The sequence below is a fragment of the Pelophylax lessonae genome (genome assembly GCF_965119305.1).
Source record: "Pelophylax lessonae genome assembly, chromosome: 3".
Lineage (NCBI taxonomy): Eukaryota > Metazoa > Chordata > Amphibia > Anura > Ranidae > Pelophylax > Pelophylax lessonae.
In genome coordinates, this window is record NC_138770.1 from 457,149,539 (window position 1) to 457,175,416 (window position 25,878).

The 25,878-nt window shown below is 44.0% G+C and overlaps 1 protein-coding gene across 4 annotated transcripts in view; it reads right to left on the reverse strand.

Moving 5' to 3' along the window:
* Positions 1-25,878, reverse strand: part of SLC22A3 (solute carrier family 22 member 3) — a 364,734-nt gene that overhangs the window by 120,968 nt on the left and 217,888 nt on the right. For all 4 annotated transcript variants that reach the window (XM_082251588.1, XM_082251587.1, XM_082251585.1 and 1 more), the window contains exon 2: positions 22,343-22,446. In XM_082251588.1, the coding sequence (XP_082107714.1) occupies positions 22,343-22,446 (104 nt within the window). The remainder of the gene's footprint in view (positions 1-22,342; positions 22,447-25,878) is intronic.

Genomic DNA, 25,878 nt, shown 5'->3' on the forward strand with positions numbered 1-25,878 from the left:
GTACGTCCGCGAAAAATAGGATAGGAAAGACCGCGCATGATCTGAAGTTGCTGACAACCTGGAAGTCTAGAAACAAACGACCCCCAAAAAAAAAAAAATCGGACGAGAAAGTTCGTGAACATTATGCACTGTCAACTAAAAATGGTTATGACCGCTGAGCATGAGAGAGAAAAATCTGAGGATATTTCAACCAATTTTCGTCAAGTGTGTTCAAGCCTTTAAGGAGGGGGTACCACTGGGCCTATGGATGATCATATAAGGAATTTAAGGAATTAAAAAAGAATGACAAATGACACCATATTGAACAACACTTGATGATTACTGTATTTTCCTTACAGTGGAATGGTTGATTTCAAACAACTGCCAATTTGTCCAGAACTGACAGGCAATGCAAATTCAACCTCAAATTTTGGTTTTCTAGTAGACTTTAAGTAACTCTTGTAGCAGTTGGACATCAAAGTGCATGCATAAACAATCCAAAGGAGATGTAACCAATTGAACTTGCACAAGAGATGTGTTAAACTATAAGTAAACCCTTCTATCTATTTTCATTCAAGGAAGCGGCCATCTTAGCCTCTGATACATCTTCAACTGCCATGATGCTGCACATGTGATTAGTTATGAAACCAGCCATTGGATGGTTTGACAGTTTGGTTGAGAACACAACCAATGTGACAGTTACATTCCACATAAAACTGTTAAACCGATGGGCTTACTTTGGCTTTAAGCTAAAGCCTTTGCTGTCCAAAAATAGAGCAAGAATAGAGTTTGCATTAAACAGGGTCAAAAGGCCAAGTCTTCTGGAACAGTGGAGTTTATTTACTAAAGCAGGAGAGTGCAAAATAAGGCTCACTTCTGCATAGAAACCAATCAGCTTCCAGGTTTTATTGTCAAGGCTTAAAAGAGAAGCATGGGGATAGTTTTTATTTCTGAATCATACTTACCTAGGTGTATGCAGCATCTATCCGATGCTGCATCTGTCCCTGCTGGCTCTAACACTGAGAATCGATTGATCAAACACCGTCGATGGCTCAGTTCTCACAGCTCCGTGAGTCAGTCACCAGCTCTCTGCTCTGCAACGCCCCCCCACCCCCCATTCGTTACTGCAGCGCTGGGCTGTGGAGGGGCAAGAGGCTGAGAGGGGTGCCGGTCCAAGCATGTGGGTGGATCCCGACCATATGGTCTCTATCCTTCCCGAGCCTGTATTGGCTCTGTGAGTTCAGCCTGCTGACAGCTGAAAACAGATCACAGGAGTGCAGAACGAACAGCACTCCTGTGATCCACAGGAGAAGTACAGCCAAATGAGCTTTGGTTGTACTTCTCCTTTAAACAAGCGGAGTTTGGAAGCTCAATGGTTTCTATGCAGAAGTGGGCATGAATTTGCACTCCAGTTTTAGAAAATAAACCCTAATGTGCTGACAATGGATAGAGTTGTTTAGTCACAGTACCAGTAGCAATGCTTGCTGCAATCTGAAGTCCATATTTCAAGAGAAAAACCCTATAACTATGAAGACTGGTGGTGGAAATGTTATGGTTTGGGCTTCTTCACTGCCTGGGCAGCTTGCAGTCATTGAGTCAAACTATACATTCTGCATAATATTAAAGTGCATTGATGAGAATGTGAGATTATGTGGTTGAAGCAAGGCAAGAAGACTGTTCAAGGTCACCCCTCTGATCTACATATGAACAAAAAAAAACTACAATGTAACACTACATTGCATTATTCAATGACACTTTTAGACTGTATACCAGTATCTTTTTAGACAGGAGTGGTTTCATTTTTACACTCATGTGATACATAGCAATTCTTGGCTGTCATTGCCAGTCTAGTGGTATCAGAGAGGAGCTAAACATGTGAGATGAATCCCTGAAACTTTGACGTTTTTTGGGGCCTATTTCCCAACACGATTAAGCAATACCCTTTATTGTCCACCCTAAAGAGGAACTTAACTCTCAACTTGGCTTTAGTACTTCCCTCTCCGCAAGCAGAGCTGTGAGGAATTTTGGATAGGTATCTGGCACTTGCTAATATGACCCTGTGCATGCTGCAGGGCATGTACAGTTCATTCCACACATAGGTAATGAGTAGGATTACTAAACCCTTCTAAAACAGATCTAAAAGCAGGCCATAAGTATTTAATGCAATTTAACCATGATTTCTTTACATACACATGGTTCAGCCATTTAGAAGCAAAGGGGAAAGTGATGATAGGTATTTAATGCAATTTAACCAGGATTTCTTTACATACACACTGTTTAGCCATTTAGAAGCAAAGGAGAAAGGGATGGCAACATGGTTATAAAGTTGCTGAAAGTTCCTAGAGAATGAAGTTAGGGAATAAATGTACTCATTACTGCATTTAGAATATCTGTGATGCTCTTCCAACAATAACAAAAGGGACATTCACAGTACTTTGATCCTTCTATGTATAAATCTTCCTGTGAAATAAAAAGAATTATTAATCACCAGAGGTACACATTACTTCATGGGAGTTTAGAAATGACCCAATTAATATGGGGCAACATTTGCCATTATCAAGCCATTTTTTTTGCTAGAGTTGGTTGAGTAAAATACAACCTAAACGACTGACTATTCCAAACCAGGGATAAGATTCCGATCCGGCCAGTAATAAAATATGTTAGAAATTCCTATAATTCAATGTTTAAAAATTCATGTGTAAATTCTGGCACTCACCCATTCTTAGCTATTACTCTCCCCTGTCCTCTAATAAAGTTAGGTTCTTAATTCGAATATATAAATCTTTACGGAACTTATATGGGCCCACAAACTTTCCAGCATGAATAGATCTGTTCTCATCAGACATATAAAATACTGGCAGCCCCGCTCTCCCAGATTTTGCTCTCTACTTATAAGCTACCTTTAAAACCAAAATCCTGGACTGGTTTCGTAACACTGATTTAAAACAATCGGCATCCCTGCAGGGTTAAATTATTTCCTTGATTAAATTGCTGCCATGGGTTCCAATGGTGATAAAAAACTGGTGTCTTTCTGTAAATACCTCCCTCCCAGGTAACATACAGTGCATCTCCCCAGCTTTTTTCCTACTGCACACCGCTGAGCAGGCAGATGGCTGGTCCATGTCCGCTCCGCTTATGTAGAGCAGACACAGATACAGCCCACTCACCTCTATAATTGGTCGGGTGTAAACAGACCACCTGTCCATATGCCATCCAATTCATTTGGCGGAAGGGGAACGGATCCCCATATATCTATTTTTAGCAGACCTGATTGTAATTCGGCAGGTGTAAAGTGACACATGTCCATTTACACCTGCCACCCCATAGAGGAGAATGAAGGGTCTGATTGGGTCCACCTGAAAAACTGATTTAGTCCACTCATGTGAAATGGGCCTTACCCGTAGTCCTACCCTCTGCACTCCTCTCTTGCAATACTCCATTACAAATCTTATCCATTAAAAAAAAATTTATGAAAAATAATTTGCCTGGGTATCAAATATGGTAGGTACACCACTGCTACTTTTTTAGCATGTATGTGTTTCCGGGACCATGTGATCGCGCTGTCCAATCACAGTGCAACAAAAATGTAAACAAAAGCCGCATGGTGCAGCTTCTGGATATCTCCTCACATATCGTCTGAGAGGAAAGAGTGCTGTTAAAGCAATCTTCAGCCAGGGCATGCAGTGTTTACACAGCCAGCTCACAGTGTGCCTGACCAATGCCCAACAGTTCACTGTGAATAAACTGCAGCCAGCCAGTGAATAAACTGCAGCCAGACTGTGTTCCAGTCTCACCGGCGCTGCCAGAACAGTGTCCTTGATTGCATTGACAGCCGAATCTCTATACACCAGAGATAGCGGCCATACAGTAGTGTTGCATCCTGACCACCACCACACTACACCCATTACATTTTTTTATTTTGTTCAAGAATTTAAAGTTCTTGGCCTTTATTAAATATGGGACTTAAAAAAAAAAAAAAAAAACTGAGCTGCAGTCCTATTGGTCCACAAACCCAATTCAGCATATGCCACTGTCATTTTGTTATGTCCAGGAACCACTATAAAATTATGCGATTTCTACACTTCAAAAATTCCCTGTGCCCTCCCTAAAATCACCGCAAATAAGATGACCTTATATACTCCTGACAAACACCTCATCCATTTTACCATATTTTACAGGATAACTCTGTATAACTTCAGAGTTTTTGAAGTAAAGGACAGCCAGCTGGAGCTCTCTGAATGTTCCAACCTATATAGGGAGCAGTAAAAAAAATGGTGTGGGACCTTGTATTTCCACTATTCCAAAAGGGGTACCAGCTTTACTTGGAAAACCTTTGAAGCTTGTACCCTTTCTGCCACCTTCATCTCGAAAACACTTAAGGCTGTGTAAAGCAAACCACAAGGGCTTCCCAAAGAAAGCTGGGGTGGTGGGGGGGATCAGCCAGTTTGCATAACAAAGAGATTTTGGTCCTCAAATGGTTCGATAGGGTAAGAATTAGGTGAGATGAGAGGGATGTGTATGTTCTTTCAAACATCCACAACGACTAGGCAGTGGAAATCCAAGCATGGTCCAGTCCACAAAACTAAATGTATACACTACTAACACTACTACAATCAGTTATGGGAAGTATGGATCAGAAAGACCAAAGGTTACAGTCCTACTTAGCCACCAGAAGATCAATCCATTGGAAAAAAAAAACACAAAACACACATACAAAGACCTATCACCTTCTTATACTTATCAAGAGAAGCTTGAAACATCCCTCTTCTATCAGGAAGGCCCTTTACCTGAACACATCCATTCTGATTCAGTGAGAAATCTGCAAGAAAGACATTTCCTAGATATCGTCCCTCCTACCCAGACAGGCTGCAAACACACCACCCATCCCCCCCAGAAAAAAAAAAAAAAGTTCTATATGCTCTAGGAACAGCATAGGTATGACAATTGACCATTGTCCCCAATGTCCCTCCCAGCCTGGCCTCTTTTTAGGAAACTGCTTCTGCTTCTACAATACAGCACTATGATATTCATGAATGGATGGTGACTATATTGCTCACCATCCACTACCTGCCATTTCCCTGTATGATCATGCCTCTGTCTGACACTAGACTGACCATAGCCTGTGAAAAATCAACCATATTTTGCATACTGCTTGAACTGATCTTTCGCCCTGCCACTGTAGCAGTGGGATTCAAGACCACATAGGGATGAAAGACTCCATAGTAGTGTAAGTAGAACAAAACTTGCCATGGTACAAGTCATGCCAAGATCCTGCACCAAAATATGACACTGTAGTTTTTGGAATCCCCATATAAGTCGATCTTTGTTAATTGCAGCCCATACACACTCAACATTCGCAGGATGTTGTAGACCCTGCAGACCATGGATACCTTTCAACAGATTCAATACCAACTTTTTGCACTGCACTCATTGCATCGTCCCCGAAAGCCTTTTGAATCATCCAAGCAATTTCCTTGTAGGAATGTTGAAGCCTAATGCAAAATTTGATGCAGATTTGTTTCTCTACTCAGTCATTTAAATGTGATGGTCATAGAGTACACATGCTCATTTGATGTCTAGTGCCCCCACTGACTGATACAGTGAAGTAGTCATTGCTAGCATGTGCATTCCAGTCCACTCTCCTTGGCTGCCAGGTTATAAACTTATATTATCCAGACGGACCTTGTACAGTGTTAGTTTATTTTTTGATACACAGGTTGCAATGTCTGGTACATAGTCAGTCCAAATATTGAAAAGGTCATACACATTTTGTATTCCTATACTTGGGAGGAGTAGCAGAAAGTATTTTGAGGTGTGATTCACCTCAATTCACAGAGTCTCTGCTGTGTGTTAGAATTATCTTATTAATTGACATGCTTATGAAAAAAAGAAAAAAACATGCACACATTTTCATAATCTTTTCACATTTTCCAAGGACTCGTGGTAAAAAAAAATGACATACTCAAAATACTCACTATGCCTCTTAGAAAATACAGGTTTGCTTTCCAAAGTGGTCATTTTGTGGTGGGTGTTTCTACTGCTTCCCAAAATGTGATAGGTAGTCAGGCAATCAGATGTGTAATTTATGCCACTAGAATGCCTGAAGATGCTCATTGGATGTTGGACCTCTATGTGGCTAGGCTGTGAAAGTCTCACACAAGTGGTATCGCCATACTCAGGAGGAGAAGAAGCAGAATGTGTTTTGATGGGTAATGCCCATGTTGTGCATGAAGAAAAAATTGTTAAAATGACAACTTTGGGGGAAAAAAACATGAGATTTTTTGTTACCATAAAATCCCTATTTCTTCATTCATTGACTGACACAGCTGCTTCTTTATTCATGACAAAACAGGGTTTTATAGCCCCACCTACAGGAGTAGGACACTAGGCAAAAATAAAAGACTCCCATGAGAAGTCCGCTCTGGGTACAAAACTCCCTCTCTGCAATAGGCCTCCAGTCAGTCACAAGCAGTGTCAAAAGGAGAAACTTCATAGAGGGGTGGTCTGCTGTGTCCGTCAAACTCAGAGATAGGGATTTTACGGTGAGCATCAAAAAATTCCCCTTTCCACTTACATTTATTGATGGATGCAGCTGCTTCTTTTTTAAACACGATGAAACAGGGATGTCCCCAAGCAGCGCTCCAAGGAAGGGTGGGCAAACCAACCAATGGAGAAGAAACCCAGGACAAAGTGCCAACACTCTGAATCACCCCAAGGGGTACCCGAGAGTCCTTAACAGCCATCTGCAAAACTATGCAGCCAAAACTAGCATCAGAAGATGACCAACAACTGCAGCACTCAGAACAGGGGAACCTCCTTTAGTTCTAAGGTTGAGTCCACAGACAGGTGCTCTGGCTCCGATTTCCTCCAGACAACATGTGAGCAATAGAATCCAGTAAAAGAGCCAGCAACTCCAAATCCGCCTGTGACCAAGGTGGTTTGCCTAAACGTGTTAGCCCCTTTGTATACTCTTTTATATGTAACAAATAAATCTTTCATAGGGATTTGGAGTTGCCGGCTGTTTTACTGGATTCTTTAGCATCAGAAAATGCCAACACATCAACTCAACTTGTGCACAGATGACCAGGTCACTGCTTTGCATACTTGAGAAACAGGTGTTTGACGTCGGAACTCCCATAAGGTGCAAACCGCCCGGGTGGAGTGTGCCGTAACAGGGAAGGGAGGTTCCCGCTTCTTAACGGCATTTGCCTGCACAATTGTCTGCTGAATCCAACGAGAAATAGTGGCAAAAGAGGCCACCAATCCTTTCTTTGGACTATCCGTGAGCACAAAGAGAACCTTTGAAAAGCAGCTGTTACAGAAAGGTACACACAAATGGTGTGAACCAAGTCCAGGGACTGTAGAGTCACCTCTTTAGGGTGTGACTGCTCAGGACACAGAGAATGAAGGACGATATCCTCAATCCAATACCACCTTCGGCAGAAAGGAAGGAGAAGGCTGAAGCATGACTTTGTCCTTGTGTAAAACCAGATAAGGCTGCTTGCAGGATAAAGCTGCCAATTCTGACACCCGCTGTGCAGTGGTGATAGCAACTAGAAAGGCAGCTTTATGCAAAATCTTAAGGAAATATCCCGAATGCCCTCAAAGGGAGGCTTCTGAAGTGACGACAGCACCAAGTTTAAATCCCATGGTGGCAATGAAGAGCTCACAGGACGCACCACACGATGAACATAGTCGGAATCACCGAGCCAGACAACCCTCTGTCCTTCAGAATCTGGCTCTCAATAGCTATATATCAAAGCCAGCAATGGTAAAGCAGGGTGGAAGATTGGCCCTTGAGACAGAAGGTCCTCCTGAAGAGGTAGCTGCCAGGGAACGTCCACCTCTAACCACATCACGTTGGTGTACCACGGACAGTGAGGCCTGTCCGGAGTCACCAGTATGACTGGGATCCCTTCAGCCTCTATCCTGCATAGTAGCCAAGAAATCAGTCAGAGAGGAGGGAAGGTAAAAAAATGGGTTGTACTGCTCCCACAGCTTCACCAACATGTCCATCGCACCTGCCAGAGGATCCAACGATCTTGCCATGAACGATGGAACCTTTAGATTGAGGTGGGATGCCAGAAGATCCACGTCCAGCATCCCCAAGCAAAGGCAGAGTTGATGGAACACCTCTAATTGTAGGGACCACTCTCCCTGTCCAGCATCTAACAGCTGAGATAATCCTCTTGCCAGTTTGATGCCTGGAATGTATATGGTGGACAGAGCCAGAACAAACCTTTCTGCCCATCCCAGGAAGTGAGCTGCCTCCAGCAATGCTGCTACACTTTTTGTGCCTCCCTAAAGACTGACATACGCCACTACAGTGGTGTTGTCTGACCGCATCCTGGTCAGCAGACCCTTTGGCGATCCGTCCAATGTGTCAGTGACTAACTGATTGCCCGCAACTCCGTGACATTGATGGGCAAATGAGTTTCCTCTGGAGTTCAGCGACCCTAAGCTCAATCAGATCCCAAGACACCTCCCCAGCCCACCAGTCTGGCATCCATCATGACCACCATCCAGCAGGTGGGGAGCAAGGACTTTCCCTTCCGTAGAGTCAGAGACCTTATCCATCCATTCCTCATCAGTTATTCTAGGTGAATTTGATTGTCCAGGGATATGGAAGACCTGTTACATTTGAATAGGATTCCCTTCTGCAGTGGTATCGTATGGAACTGGGCATACGGAAACTGCCTCGAAGGTAGTCACCATCAGGCCTAAGACACAAATGCAAAAACACAGGCAGGGCTGCTTATAAGCCAAAAGCTGCCCGACCGCCGACCGGAGCTTCAAGAGTTTGTTGATCCACCACCGGCAGAGAGGTTAACTTCAGCAGGGCCTCCTCAAAAGGCCTCCTCACTTCGAAGCGGAAAGTGCAAACAGACATTTCAGCTGACTCCAGTCCTTGTAGACAAATTTTGTAAGGAAAAATCCAAGCAGCTCAAGACAGCTTGTGCTTGCCAAAAGGGACAGGCACCAACTCAGATGCCCTTGCAGAGTCCTCAAGCCTAAGCATGTCATGTAAAGAATCAATAGGTGCCACTACCAGCACCTTTTCCTGTGCAGTTACAGAGGTAGAGGACCTGTCCACTTCATCCGAGAATTCAGAGGATGTGTCAGCATGGGTCAGGGATGGGTCCGCAGGAAACTCGGAGCCCACGACAGCCGCATCCGATAGCCTCAGGATAGTCTGAGGAAGAGGACGGCTGAACGGGACTAATCTCATGCCTGTATGTGAAACTGCACTGCTGCAGGTAAAGACACTAAAGGCATCCTAGCACAGCAGTGTAAGACATAAGACATCCTATCGATACAGATTTAATGTAAATTGTAGTTACAAAAATTAAACAATTAGTAAAACAATAAAAAATAGTAAAAATATTTATCAATAAATGAATAATGAATAACAATAATAATAAATTGCTGATAGAGAAACAGGCGATGAGTTCATTACTGTATATAAGAAAGTACCAAGACAGTATCACTAATGCAGGAACCTTATATATATCTCACACTGAGTATGCACACCTATGCTTTCCATATCTGCATGTGCTAATGTATAGTATAGTTGATATATTGCAGTTTACACTGCTGTGCTAGAATGCCTTTAGTGTCTTTACCCACAGTAGTGCAGTTTCACATAGAGGCGTGAGATTAGTCCCATTCGGCCATCCTCCATGTCCCATAAATTACACAGATCGGTCTGCCCCGTCACCTGACTTTGACAAGGCGCAGAGGCGTGAAACATGTCTTCATGGTAATGGAACCCTTTTCCTTTCCGGCTTGCTTCCCACTGACTGTCGGCTCCCCGGCTGAAGCCTGCCTCTCGGGTGCAGGCGACTGACGTCATCACCAGCGCCCCAACCTGTCCCATCGCTTTCCACACTGTTTGGCTTTCCACCTATCCTACCCAGATTACAAGCTGCACTGTCCGGAAGATACAGCGATGTGCTGTTCAGAAGGCATCAACAACTCATCACCTCTCTGTGGTCTGGCTGCTGTGGGGCAAGTAAATAGACCCAACCTGGCACCCGTTCTGTCCTTGTGATCCAGTGCCATTTTTAACCCTTGCCTGACTGTATTAAAGTGATAATTAAACTACCATGGTTTACACTACTTTTTGTGGGGAGTTTCACACATTTGTGATTAACATTGCTGGAAAGCCTTAACCTGAAGAGCTCTTCTTTCCCTCTGTTGCCTTATTGACTTTACTCTTAATCCCAGGAGTTTTAAAGGAGCAGCTGAGGTTTTGTATAGGCTTCAATCCTAATTGATTATTATTGGGCGCTTGTGATCTTTTTCTGTGGTTCTCAATATTGAGTTGGCCCACCCTTTGCAGCTATACCTGCTTTAACTCTTCTGGGAAGGCTGTCCACAAGGTTTAGAAGTGTGTCCATGGGAATGTTTCACCATTTTTCCAGAAGCGCATTTGTGAGGTCAGGCACTGCTGTTGGATAAGAAGGCCTGGCTCGCAGTCTGCGTTCTAATTCATCCCGAAGGTGTTCTATCGGAATAAGGTTAGGACTTTGTTAAGACCAGTCAAGTTCCCTCACCCCAAACTCGCTCATCCATGTGTTTATGGACCTGGCTTCAACAAGGCTACATGCCCTACCCAAAAGCACCTTACCCCCATGTTGATGGGGACAAGGGCCTTTCCCCCCCCCCCCAGATCCTGTCCCCCCCTTCATGTGAATGAATGTGAAGTACACTGCACCACCAGGTGACCTCGGTGAGTGACCCTGACCCTAACTTTTTAAGAACTGTCACATGGTGGAGCAGTGGCTTACTCCGTAACAACGAGCTATTGTTAAAGATGCCGGTGACCGCCGGATAAAAAATTTGCATCTGAACCGCATCTAAAATTGCAGCTGGACTGCTGAACAGCTGCTTAGGAAATAGTGGAAATAGTGAAAAGGGTGGGGAAATTCACACCAGGCATGTGTGAACCTAGTCTAAAAGTGTGCTGACCCCAAGGAGTTTTTCTGTACCTGCTACCTACCCCGAGCTCACCTCACTATATATATATATATATCCAAGCAATTTCCTTGTAGGAATGTTGAAGCCTAATGTAAAATTTGATGCAGATTTGTTTCTCTACTCAGTCATTTAAATGTGATGGTCATAGAGTACACATGCTCATTTGATGTCTAGTGCCCCCACTGACTGATACAGTGAAGTAGTCATTGCTAGCATGTGCATTCCAGTCCACTCTCCTTGGCTGCCAGGTTATAAACTTATATTATCCAGACGGACCTTGTACAGTGTTAGTTTATTTTTTGATACACAGGTTGCAATGTCTGGTACATAGTCAGTCCAAATATTGAAAAGGTCATACACATTTTGTATTCCCATACTTGGGAGGAGTAGCAGAAAGTATTTTGAGGTGTGATTCACCTCAATTCACAGAGTCTCTGCTGTGTGTTAGAATTATCTTATTAATTGACATGCTTATGAAAAAAAGAAAAAAACATGCACACATTTTCATAATCTTTTCACATTTTCCAAGGACTCGTGGTAAAAAAAAATGACATACTCAAAATACTCACTATGCCTCTTAGAAAATACAGGTTTGCTTTCCAAAGTGGTCATTTTGTGGTGGGTGTTCTACTGCTTCCCAAAATGTGATAGGTAGTCAGGCAATCAGATGTGTAATTTATGCCACTAGAATGCCTGAAGATGCTCATTGGATGTTGGACCTCTATGTGGCTAGGCTGTGAAAGTCTCACACAAGTGGTATCGCCATACTCAGGAGGAGAAGAAGCAGAATGTGTTTTGATGGGTAATGCCCATGTTGTGCATGAAGAAAAAATTGTTAAAATGACAACTTTGGGGGAAAAAAACATGAGATTTTTTGTTACCATAAAATCCCTATTTCTTCATTCATTGACTGACACAGCTGCTTCTTTATTCATGACAAAACAGGGTTTTATAGCCCCACCTACAGGAGTAGGACACTAGGCAAAAATAAAAGACTCCCATGAGAAGTCCTCTCTGGGTACAAAACTCCCTCTCTGCAATAGGCCTCCAGTCAGTCACAAGCAGTGTCAAAAGGAGAAACTTCATAGAGGGGTGGTCTGCTGTGTCCGTCAAACTCAGAGATAGGGATTTTACGGTGAGCATCAAAAAATTCCCCTTTCCACTTACATTTATTGATGGATGCAGCTGCTTCTTTTTTAAACACGATGAAACAGGGATGTCCCCAAGCAGCGCTCCAAGGAAGGGTGGGCAAACCAACCAATGGAGAAGAAACCCAGGACAAAGTGCCAACACTCTGAATCACCCCAAGGGGTACCCGAGAGTCCTTAACAGCCATCTGCAAAACTATGCAGCCAAAACTAGCATCAGAAGATGACCAACAACTGCAGCACTCAGAACAGGGGAACCTCCTTTAGTTCTAAGGTTGAGTCCACAGACAGGTGCTCTGGCTCCGATTTCCTCCAGACAACATGTGAGCAATAGAATCCAGTAAAAGAGCCAGCAACTCCAAATCCGCCTGTGACCAAGGTGGTTTGCCTAAACGTGTTAGCCCCTTTGTATACTCTTTTATATGTAACAAATAAATCTTTCATAGGGATTTGGAGTTGCCGGCTGTTTTACTGGATTCTTTAGCATCAGAAAATGCCAACACATCAACTCAACTTGTGCACAGATGACCAGGTCACTGCTTTGCATACTTGAGAAACAGGTGTTTGACGTCGGAACTCCCATAAGGTGCAAACCGCCCGGGTGGAGTGTGCCGTAACAGGGAAGGGAGGTTCCCGCTTCTTAACGGCATTTGCCTGCACAATTGTCTGCTGAATCCAACGAGAAATAGTGGCAAAAGAGGCCACCAATCCTTTCTTTGGACTATCCGTGAGCACAAAGAGAACCTTTGAAAAGCAGCTGTTACAGAAAGGTACACACAAATGGTGTGAACCAAGTCCAGGGACTGTAGAGTCACCTCTTTAGGGTGTGACTGCTCAGGACACAGAGAATGAAGGACGATATCCTCAATCCAATACCACCTTCGGCAGAAAGGAAGGGGAAGGCTGAAGCATGACTTTGTCCTTGTGTAAAACCAGATAAGGCTGCTTGCAGGATAAAGCTGCCAATTCTGACACCCGCTGTGCAGTGGTGATAGCAACTAGAAAGGCAGCTTTATGCAAAATCTTAAGGAAATATCCCGAATGCCCTCAAAGGGAGGCTTCTGAAGTGACGACAGCACCAAGTTTAAATCCCATGGTGGCAATGAAGAGCTCACAGGACGCACCACACGATGAACATAGTCGGAATCACCGAGCCAGACAACCCTCTGTCCTTCAGAATCTGGCTCTCAATAGCTATATATCAAAGCCAGCAATGGTAAAGCAGGGTGGAAGATTGGCCCTTGAGACAGAAGGTCCTCCTGAAGAGGTAGCTGCCAGGGAACGTCCACCTCTAACCACATCACGTTGGTGTACCACGGACAGTGAGGCCTGTCCGGAGTCACCAGTATGACTGGGATCCCTTCAGCCTCTATCCTGCATAGTAGCCAAGAAATCAGTCAGAGAGGAGGGAAGGTAAAAAAATGGGTTGTACTGCTCCCACAGCTTCACCAACATGTCCATCGCACCTGCCAGAGGATCCAACGATCTTGCCATGAACGATGGAACCTTTAGATTGAGGTGGGATGCCAGAAGATCCACGTCCAGCATCCCCAAGCAAAGGCAGAGTTGATGGAACACCTCTAATTGTAGGGACCACTCTCCCTGTCCAGCATCTAACAGCTGAGATAATCCTCTTGCCAGTTTGATGCCTGGAATGTATATGGCGGACAGAGCCAGAACAAACCTTTCTGCCCATCCCAGGAAGTGAGCTGCCTCCAGCAATGCTGCTACACTTTTTGTGCCTCCCTAAAGACTGACATACGCCACTACAGTGGTGTTGTCTGACCGCATCCTGGTCAGCAGACCCTTTGGCGATCCGTCCAATGTGTCAGTGACTAACTGATTGCCCGCAACTCCGTGACATTGATGGGCAAATGAGTTTCCTCTGGAGTTCAGCGACCCTAAGCTCAATCAGATCCCAAGACACCTCCCCAGCCCACCAGTCTGGCATCCATCATGACCACCATCCAGCAGGTGGGGAGCAAGGACTTTCCCTTCCGTAGAGTCAGAGACCTTATCCATCCATCCCTCATCAGTTATTCTAGGTGAATTTGATTGTCCAGGGATATGGAAGACCTGTTACATTTGAATAGGATTCCCTTCTGCAGTGGTATCGTATGGAACTGGGCATACGGAAACTGCCTCGAAGGTAGTCACCATCAGGCCTAAGACACAAATGCAAAAACACAGGCAGGGCTGCTTATAAGCCAAAAGCTGCCCGACCGCCGACCGGAGCTTCAAGAGTTTGTTGATCCACCACCGGCAGAGAGGTTAACTTCAGCAGGGCCTCCTCAAAAGGCCTCCTCACTTCGAAGCGGAAAGTGCAAACAGACATTTCAGCTGACTCCAGTCCTTGTAGACAAATTTTGTAAGGAAAAATCCAAGCAGCTCAAGACAGCTTGTGCTTGCCAAAAGGGACAGGCACCAACTCAGATGCCCTTGCAGAGTCCTCAAGCCTAAGCATGTCATGTAAAGAATCAATAGGTGCCACTACCAGCACCTTTTCCTGTGCAGTTACAGAGGTAGAGGACCTGTCCACTTCATCCGAGAATTCAGAGGATGTGTCAGCATGGGTCAGGGATGGGTCCGCAGGAAACTCGGAGCCCACGACAGCCGCATCCGATAGCCTCAGGATAGTCTGAGGAAGAGGACGGCTGAACGGGACTAATCTCATGCCTGTATGTGAAACTGCACTGCTGCAGGTAAAGACACTAAAGGCATCCTAGCACAGCAGTGTAAGACATAAGACATCCTATCGATACAGATTTAATGTAAATTGTAGTTACAAAAATTAAACAATTAGTAAAACAATAAAAAATAGTAAAAATATTTATCAATAAATGAATAATGAATAACAATAATAATAAATTGCTGATAGAGAAACAGGCGATGAGTTCATTACTGTATATAAGAAAGTACCAAGACAGTATCACTAATGCAGGAACCTTATATATATCTCACACTGAGTATGCACACCTATGCTTTCCATATCTGCATGTGCTAATGTATAGTATAGTTGATATATTGCAGTTTACACTGCTGTGCTAGAATGCCTTTAGTGTCTTTACCCACAGTAGTGCAGTTTCACATAGAGGCGTGAGATTAGTCCCATTCGGCCATCCTCCATGTCCCATAAATTACACAGATCGGTCTGCCCCGTCACCTGACTTTGACAAGGCGCAGAGGCGTGAAACATGTCTTCATGGTAATGGAACCCTTTTCCTTTCCGGCTTGCTTCCCACTGACTGTCGGCTCCCCGGCTGAAGCCTGCCTCTCGGGTGCAGGCGACTGACGTCATCACCAGCGCCCCAACCTGTCCCATCGCTTTCCACACTGTTTGGCTTTCCACCTATCCTACCCAGATTACAAGCTGCACTGTCCGGAAGATACAGCGATGTGCTGTTCACAAGGCATCAACAACTCATCACCTCTCTGTGGTCTGGCTGCTGTGGGGCAAGTAAATAGACCCAACCTGGCACCCGTTCTGTCCTTGTGATCCAGTGCCATTTTTAACCCTTGCCTGACTGTATTAAAGTGATAATTAAACTACCATGGTTTACACTACTTTTTGTGGGGAGTTTCACACATTTGTGATTAACATTGCTGGAAAGCCTTAACCTGAAGAGCTCTTCTTTCCCTCTGTTGCCTTATTGACTTTACTCTTAATCCCAGGAGTTTTAAAGGAGCAGCTGAGGTTTTGTATAGGCTTCAATCCTAATTGATTATTATTGGGCGCTTGTGATCTTTTTCTGTGGTTCTCAATATTGAGTTGGCCCACCCTTTGCAGCTATACCTGCTTTAACTCTTCTGGGAAGGCTGTCCACAAGGTTTAGAAGTGTGTCCATGGGAATGTTTCACCATTTTTCCAGAAGCGCATTTGTGAGGTCAGGCACTGCTGTTGGATAAGAAGGCCTGGCTCGCAGTCTGCGTTCTAATTCATCCCGAAGGTGTTCTATCGGAATAAGGTTAGGACTTTGTTAAGACCAGTCAAGTTCCCTCACCCCAAACTCGCTCATCCATGTGTTTATGGACCTGGCTTCAACAAGGCTACATGCCCTACCCAAAAGCACCTTACCCCCATGTTGATGGGGACAAGGGCCTTTCCCCCCCCCCCAGATCCTGTCCCCCCCTTCATGTGAATGAATGTGAAGTACACTGCACCACCAGGTGACCTCGGTGAGTGACCCTGACCCTAACTTTTTAAGAACTGTCACATGGTGGAGCAGTGGCTTACTCCGTAACAACGAGCTATTGTTAAAGATGCCGGTGACCGCCGGATAAAAAATTTGCATCTGAACCGCATCTAAAATTGCAGCTGGACTGCTGAACAGCTGCTTAGGAAATAGTGGAAATAGTGAAAAGGGTGGGGAAATTCACACCAGGCATGTGTGAACCTAGTCTAAAAGTGTGCTGACCCCAAGGAGTTTTTCTGTACCTGCTACCTACCCCGAGCTCACCTCACTATATATATATATATATATATATATATATATATATATATATATTGAAACGTTTGGAGGATTGCAGCTCCACAGAAACGAGTGCAAAAAAACGTTAAAAAACAAAAAGGCTTTTATTCTCAGCAAACAAATCAAAATACGGCTTCCAGCAGCACATAAGCACATAACACAAAATACAGTCCGCTTGTCTTCAGCACAAAGTAAAAGTAAAAAGGCACATACAGTTTCTGGATGGATCTTTAACCCAAGGTTTTAACGGTCCTTGTGAGATCTTGTTTGTGCAGCCTCCAGCAGACTCAGAGCTCTCCAAGACAGCTGTATTCACCAACTCCTCCTCACCACCCCAACTATCACTACTTCCTGTCTTTTAAGAGCTGCTTCCTGGAGGTTCTTAGCCCTGTGTGTGCTGGAATCTTTGTAGTCAGGTGTGGAGACCCTTTCCCATTCGAATATCACTTCCGGGCCTCCGAAAATTCCAGGTCCCAAATATCTCTCCATTAACATAGAGAGAACTGCGAGTCATTCCAACCTGGGTGACCCCCTGAATACTACCACACTTACCATAAAGGGACCATAACCCAAATATTGGTGCTATATAGCACCTGTCCAAGACCCAACCTTGGCGTCCTGTACAAATTTATATATACACAGTGTATATATTAGTGATCGACCGATATAGGTTTTTCATTGCCAATTTTGGCCATTGCATATCGGTATCGGACCCCAAACCCCTCCTCTGCACTTAAAAGCATTCAAAACGCCAAGTTTGGCTGTTTTGAATGCTGTCATTTTTTAAAATCTGGCGCCATTACCCAGAAGTGATGTCATGACATCACTTCATTGCTTATATCTTTAATTTGTACATATGTGAGTGGCATATTCAATAACATTTGTAAACGGAATTATTCTATGTGACATCATTTTACCCTCAAATGAGCAATATTTGGAATATCGGCAATATCGGCCAGTTACGGGGCCGATACAGATATATCGGCAAAAGTCAATATCAGCCCTCGATATATCGGCCTTGCCAATAATCGGTCGATCCCTAATATATATATATATACACAGGCTCACACACACGCATAGGCATATACAGTGCATTGCAAAAGTTTTCGGCCCCCTTGAACTTTTCGACCTTTTGCCACATTTCAGTCTTCAAACATAAAGATATAAAACTGTAATTTTTTTGTGAAGAATCAACAACAAGTGGGACACAATAATGAAGTGGAACAAAATTTATTGGATATTTCAAACTTTTTTAACAAATAAAAAACTGAAAAATTGGGCTTGCAAAATTATTCAGCCCCTTTACTTTCAGTGCAGCAACTCTCTCCAGAAGTTCAGTGAGGATCTCTGAATGATCCAATGTTGACCTAAATGACTAATGATGATAAATAGAATCCACCGGTGTGTAATCAAGTCTCCGTATAAATGCACCTGCACTGTGATAGTCTCAGAGGTCCGTTTAAAGCGCAGAGAGCATCATGAAGAACAAGGAACACACCAGGCAGGTCCGAGATACTGTCGTGGAGAAGTTTAAAGCCGGATTTGGATACAAAAAGATTTCCCAAGCTTTACACATCCCAAGGAGCACTGTGCAAGCGATAATATTGAAATGGAAGGAGTATCAGACCACTTCAAATCTACGAAGACCTGGCCGTCCCTCTAAACTTTCAGCTCATACAAGGAGAAGACTGATCAGAGATGCAGCCAAGAGGCCCATGATCACTCTGGATGAACTGCAGAGATCTACAGCTGAGGTGGGAGACGCTGTCCATAGGACAACAATCAGTCGTATACTGCACAAATCTGGCCTTTATGGAAGAGTGGCAAGAAGAGAGCCATTTCTTAAAGATATCCATAAAAATTGTCGTTTAAAGTTTGCCACAAGCCACCTGGGAGACACACCAAACATGTGGAAGAAGGTGCTCTGGTCAGATGAAACCAAAATCGAACTTTTTGGCAACAATGCAAAACGCTATGTTTGGCGTAAAAGCAACACAGCTCATCACCCTGAACACACCATCCCCACTGTCAAACATGGTGGTGGCAGCATCATGGTTTGGGCCTGCTTTTCTTCAGCAGGGACAGGGAAGATGGTTAAAATTGATGGGACGATGGATGGAGCCAAATACAGGACCATTCTGGAAGAAAACCTGATGGAGTCTGCAAAAGACCTGAGACTGGGACGGAGATTTGTCTTCCAACAAGACAATGATCCAAAACATAAAGCAAAATCTACAATGGAATGGTTCACAAATAAACATATCCAGGTGTTAGAATGGCCAAGTCAAAGTCCAGACCTGAATCCAATCGAGAATCTGTGGAAGGAACTGAAAACTGCAGTTCACAAACGCTCTCCACCCAACCTCACTGAGCACGGAGGAATGGGCAAAAATTTCAGTCTCTCGATGTGCAAAACTGATAGAAACATACCCCAAGTGACTTACAGCTGTAATCGCAGCAAAAGGTGGCGCTACAAAGTATTAACTTAAGGGGGCTGAATAACTTGTACGCCCAATTTTTCAGTTTTTTATTTGTTAAAAAAGTTTGAAATATCTAATAAATTTCGTTCCACTTCATGATTGTGTCCCACTTGTTGTTGATTCTTCAAAAAAAATTAGAGTTTTATATCTTTATGTTTGAAGTCTGAAATGTGGCAAAAGGTCGAAAAGTTCAAGGGGGCCAAATACTTTTGCAATGCACTGTATACACAGACATACATGCACCATAGTTTGTAGACTAACTTTTACACAGACCAAATATTATACATTGATTTGGGTTATTTTTTAGCAAAGAAATGTAGCAGAATACATTTTGGCCTAAATATATGAAGATAGATTTGCTAATTTTTATAGCGGAAACTAAGAAAAATTTGTTTTTTTCCAACATTTTCATTATTTTTTTTTCAATAGCAAAAACAAAAAACCCAGTGGTGAATAAATACCACCAAAAGAAGTAAGGCTGAGTAATTGTCATTTAAGTGTGACAGCTCTGAAAGCTTTAAATTGCCCTGGACTGGAAGTGGGTGAAAGCGCCCGGACTTGGGATCAGTGTTTACATGTTTACTGTTACTACCAGTTTTGTTGTTTTTTGCTTTTGTATTTTAGTCTCATCTACAGCAACCTCAAGGCCTCACGCACACTGGACGTTTTTAACAGCTGCTCCTAGGAGATGTCTGTCTTTTGTTTTTTACAGCTTAAAAATGCCCCTCCATGTTATTCTGTGTCCATGCACACATAGGCTTTTAGGAACTGTAAGCGGCATAGGCATTTTTAAGCTGCAAAAAAACTCAAGGCCAGTGCGTTCTGGAGCAGCAGCGTTACAACTGCTGTAAAAATGCTTGACGCGTCAAGCGTTTTTCAGCTGTAGCAATTGGATTTGGGAGTGGAAAATAGAAGAAGGTGGAGAAACGCTACTAAAAGCAGATTAACGCCAACGCAAAACTCTTCTAAAAGCGTTTTTACAGCCACTTTTTTCCTGGTGTCAGTACTGGCTTTGCAGCTCATTTTTTTTAACGCCTCGTGTGCACGAGGCCTTACTGTATGTGTTTACTTAAAGTATGGCACATATACTAGTAAAAAGGGTGCCAAATAAGTTTGAAAAGGTGTGGGGTAGGTGGGTAAACTATGTGTTCACAGTATCTGATTGAATGGGGGGGGGGGGGGGGGTTTCTTTTGACTCTTGTCTAGGGCTGGGCAATTTTGCCTAAAAAAAAAATCTTCGATTTTTAAAGAAAAATTTGAGTTTCGATTCGATTTTCGATTTTTTTTTCCAATGCACTTAAAAAATTACTGCAGACATCAGATATAGTGTCAAAAGTTCAACTTTATTGCTATTTTAACTCCTCAAGAGTTAAAATGCGTAGAATTTTTTGACTGTGTTGTTCTTTTAATAGACTACTAGACATTAGAGAGTAAAAGAAGACGCGGGGGCGTCGCGCTGAGCGGGGAGGGAGGAGAGCTCACTGTGTTGAGGGAGGACTGAGGAAGGAGAAGCGCTGTATATCACACTGCCATATGCGATACGCTGGGGGTGTCAGCCTCGGTTCACATTTATGCGATGCGGGAAGGCTGCGAATCCGCAGCCTGTTCCCGCATCGCACACGCACCCACGGCAGTTCACACTGCCATATGCGATACGCTGGGGGTGTCAATGTAATCTTAATGACACCCCCAGTTTGATCGCATATCGCAGTGCGATCGTGCAGTTCGCACAGGATCGGATCGCACAAGTGTGAACCGCTGTGCGATCCGATCCTGATGCGGCTTCCAAAAAGGGTCCTGTGCGAGTTTGCTGCGGGTGCGAATTTAGCCATACAAAGTGTATGGCTAAACTCGCACCGCACAGCCAATCGCATGTAATGAAGGAGCAGTGCGCTCCGACATTACATGCGAACCCGGCACTCGCAGTAGTGTGAACCGGGGCTGAAACGTTTTTTTTTTTTATTAAACTTGACCTTTTTTTGGTTTGAAACGTTTTTTTTTTTGTTTAACTCGAGTTTTTTTTTTTTTACTGCTTTTTATTTAGTATGTTTGTTTGTTTTTTTGAAAATGCTGCAGTAAGAAGAATTCAGACTTTATTACATGTTTTATATTCAATGTCCATGTCTCATTACAAGTTAACTTGGTGTCTTCAGCTTTAGGAAGATGCAAAGTGTGTTCATATCACTGGGAATATTGGTTCCAAAATGGGATTACCACTTCAGTTTTAGCCGACCTAGATAGTTTTCCCTCATTTCCACCATCCCTGGTTGTCCACATTGTATGCCACGTCATATGCTGTTCTCCATACTAGCCACCGAACTCCCCACCGCCGCGCCTGGATGTGACGTCAGCTGCGGGGCGGGCGGTGCGTCTGTACAGGCCGGGGCTGCGGCGCGCTGTGATGATCACCGCCCGCCTGTACAGACGCACCGCCCGCCCCGCAGCTGACGTCACATCCAGGCCGGGGAGACTGTCTGTACCTATCACAGTGCGCCGCAGCCCCGGCCTGTACAGACGCACCGCCCGCCCCGCAGCTGACGTCACATCCAGGCGCGGCGGTGGGGAGTTCGGTGGCTAGTATTGTACAAAAAACTCGAGTTTAACAAAAAAAAAATAGTTTCCAACCAAAAAATCGATGAATCGATTTATCGCCCAGCCCTACTCTTGTCTAAAATTTTCTTATAAATGCTGTGTTTGGACATGTACTCCTGGACAGTTCATTAAAATGTTCTTTGTTGGGTTGTGGATGCTTTGTTTATTCTTGGGGAGATGGTAGTCTGCCTTGTATGTACTTCCCCTATGTGGGAGCTGGTAATTGAGAACCCTATATTCTTCCTGCTCTAAATGGTATGTACTCATATTTTGGAATTGTATATTTACATGCCTTGAAGCTTTTCTGGCTACTCAGTGCTACCCAGTGCTAATACTCTGTATGTTTGATTCTTGTGGCCTGTTTATCAGGCAGCTTTTTTGTTTTTTGTACCTTTTGTAAAAATAAAATAAAAATCATTTTCCTAAAAATACAAAGTATGGCATTGGGTTAATACTATGCAGTTTGTAAAACCACACCCATTTTAAATGAATGCTCAACCCAAAGTACATTCTCTGCCTACAATGGCTATTTGGATGCAAAAAAGGTGTCAATGGATTTTTTTTTACATGTTGGCAACTATTAAGTTAATATGTTTTTTGAGAATTTTGTAGTTTCATATTTTTGACAAGAATTTCCAATAAGTTAGCTATTTTCAAACAAGTAAAAACCACAACATGACCATGCATTGTTTACCTGTCTGCTGCATAACCTAAAATCAGAGCCCCTATTAAGAATCCCAAGTTGAGTGAAGACTGTGTCATGTCAAGTTTCCAGGCATCAGAACATATGAGGTTGTACTATTGGAAACAAAAAAAAAAACAAGAATTTTCTGTGTTAGGTAAGAATCCAGGCACAAATATTGTGTGTGTAATATGTCGATATATACTGTAAATATATTATACACCCAGTACTGTGCAAAAGCTTTAGGCAGGTGTGAATGCTGTAAAGTAAGAATTATTTTAGAAATAGAAGTGATAATAGTTTATTTTTATCACTTAACAAAATAGAAAGTAAATAACAGAAAGGAAATCCAAGTCAAATCATATTTTGGTGTGACCACCCTTTGCTTTCAAAACCGCATCAATTGTTCTAGGTACGCTGTTTTTGAAGGAACTTGGCAGGTAGGTTGTTTCAAACATCTTGGAGAACTAACCACAGATCTTCTGTGGATGTAGGCTGCCTCAGACCCTTCTTGAAAAACATACCAGATCCTCAAAATGGGGGATTTTAAGTCCCGGTTCACACTGAGGCAAGCTGCGGACCCGTTCTAATAGGAGCGACACAAGTCGCTCCGACTTAGAAAAAGGGTCCGGAGCTTCTTTGGGGCGACCGCCATAGACTTCAATGTTATGAAGTCCGTGGCGGCCGCTCCGAGGTCGCGGCGCGCTGCTCGCACCGCGACCTCCGAGGTCGCGGTGCGAAGTAGCGTCGCCCCTATGTGAACGGGGCCTTAAGGCAATCCAAACAAATTTGTATAAAAATAGAAATTTTATTAATGAGATATATTTTTTCAAGAACAGACCATAGTCAGAGAATAAAAACACACAATATATACTTTTGAAATATTGACATGAATAAACTAATTGTAAATTAACTCAAGTGACAAAAATGGCGTTTCCTGAGCTAAGCTGAAGAACAGCCCGAGATGTAATCACAGCATGGGAAATTCCAACGCACTTCGATGTGCAAAGCAATACAAATTCTTCTTTTTCTGCCATTTCTGTAAGGTAATAAGGTATTACAAATAAAGTGCTACATAGATACAGTATATATCTTTGCCATTTTGAATAGATCACAAAGAACGAACTTACATTTTCAATAAGGTCATTTAGTATGAATGCATCCACAGAGACAAGACCTCCCAGCCATGACTGGACATTACAAAAAGGATCACTGGAGATAGAATTCTATTCCGAAACCCAATTGATAGTGAAAAGTGATAGTGAAAAGAAAGCCGAGCCAGGTATATCATTGCCTACATGCCAAAAGGAAAAGGAATGTTTAAACTTCTAATGCACAGGCTAAAGGGCCATAAGCATACTGGGGGTGTCCAATACTTACTAGGCTTGGAGCATTAGAATCCACCTGAACTTGGGTGGCTGAAGAGTCAGTCAGAGAAAGGGCACCCTCCAAACCTAATATGAATAGCTGAGAACCAGCCTTGGCAGTCCGGAGACCAAAGAGTGTCTAATTCCTCTCCTCCGCATGAGGAGTTGGCTGAGAATGGCATTGCAGGCAATCCCCGGCATCTCCATATATGTAGAGGGCGCGCATGCGTGTCAAAATTATGTCACATGGTGTGCATTACCTCTGGTCTCTGTTATGAAGACATCCGGAGACCAGAATGCGGCCATATTGGAGACAAAAACCCACAGACACAGGAGGTTCCTCTGGCGGCCAGGACTGAATGGGGAAACCACCATCCAAGCACGGCCCAATCAGAGAAAGGAACAGCCATAACACTGATGCGTGGGGGCTTTCCTGTGTCGGATGCAATGTCCAAAGTACCAGCAAAAAGGGAGGCATGATCTCCAAGGGCACACTCAAACTAGTACTTTGATCACAATATGTACCGTTCAAATTAGTTTTATACAAACTGAAAAGAGCACATAAAGAAATATGAAAGACAGGCATCATTCTTTTTAACCACCTCCCACCCGGCCACTGTACATATACGGCCGGGTGGGAGTCTCGTCCTTCCGATCGGACGTTCCAGAACGTCCTGCAGAAGGAGAGAGATCGCGCCACCGCGGTCACGCGCAGCGGCGTGATCTCGATGTCCCTGTGTCCCTCGGACACATAGCAACAAGTTGCGGCAGGAGGGCCCTGTGATTGGCCCTCCTGATTACATGACGGCTGTGTCCAATCACAGCCATCATGTAATGTAAATACAGCGGCTTTGATCTCTTCTTCTCCTCACACAGATCCTGTCAGTGAGAAGAAGAGACAATCTGTGCTCCAGCCAGGGGATCAGTGAGTTTGAAGCATTTTTTTTGCTAATTACACACCGATCACCCTGCTACTGTCCCCAAAACACAGTGTCCCCCAAAACACAGTGTCCCCAAAACAGTGTCACCAACACCGATATAAACGTCTGTCCGTGATCATCAGGCTATATCTGTCCCTGATATTCAGCGCACATCTGTCTGTGATATTCCAGCGCACATCTGTCCGTGATCATCCAGCGCACATCTGTCTGTGATCATCCAGCGCACATCTGTCCGTGATCATCCAGCGCACATCTGTCCGTGATCATCCAGCGCACATCTGTCCGTGATCATCCAGCGCACATCTGTCCGTGATCATCCAGCGCACATCTGCCCGTGATCATCCAGCACACATCTGCTTGTGATCATCCAGCGCACATCTGTCTGTGATCATCCAGCACACATCTGTCTGTGATCATCCAGCGCACATCTGTCTGTGATCATCCAGCGCACATCTGTCCGCACACATCTGGCACACATCGTCACCTGTCTGTGATCTGCCACACCTGTCTGTGATCTGACACACCTGTCTGTGATCTGACACATCTGTCCGTGATCTGACACACCAGTCCCAGTGAACATCTGCCGCATCTCAGTTCAACGTCTGTCACACATCTGTCCCAGAATCATCTATGCACATCTGTCCACATGGCTAAAAAAATGATATAGCTGCGAGGAGGCTCTCCATATTCTCCAGAGTATGTCGGATGAGAGTAGCGGGGAACTCTCTCCGTCAGACTCGAAAGCGAGTATGAGCCAGTAGAAACCAGTGGCTCTGAAATGGAAACGGAGGATGACAAAATCCTAACAAAGAGGCTCAGGAGATTTGAGCAGACGCAGGCTTCCAGCAACAGGGCAACGCATCCTGAGGCATCCACCAGCAGCGCAACAACTCCTGAGGCATCCACTAGCAGCGCAGCACTCCACGTCCAAGATTATATGCAGGCATCCACCAGCAGTTCTGCAAGTCCTTGTGCAGTGGCAAACGCAAGCAGGGCATCATTCCTACATGACAGGCCAGCTGCTGGTAATGGGGCATCCCACCCACAACGAGGCAGGGCCCATACTAGCCTTCCAGATGTTCTATTATATCCTACATGGCTGCCCGATACTTCAGCAGAACTTGTAATTCCCCCTTTTACAGCACAGCCAGGCCCTCAAATCCAATCAGATAATGTAACCCCACTTGTTTATTTTCATTTGTTGTTCACAGATAATCTGCTGAACTAAATCGTGGAGCAG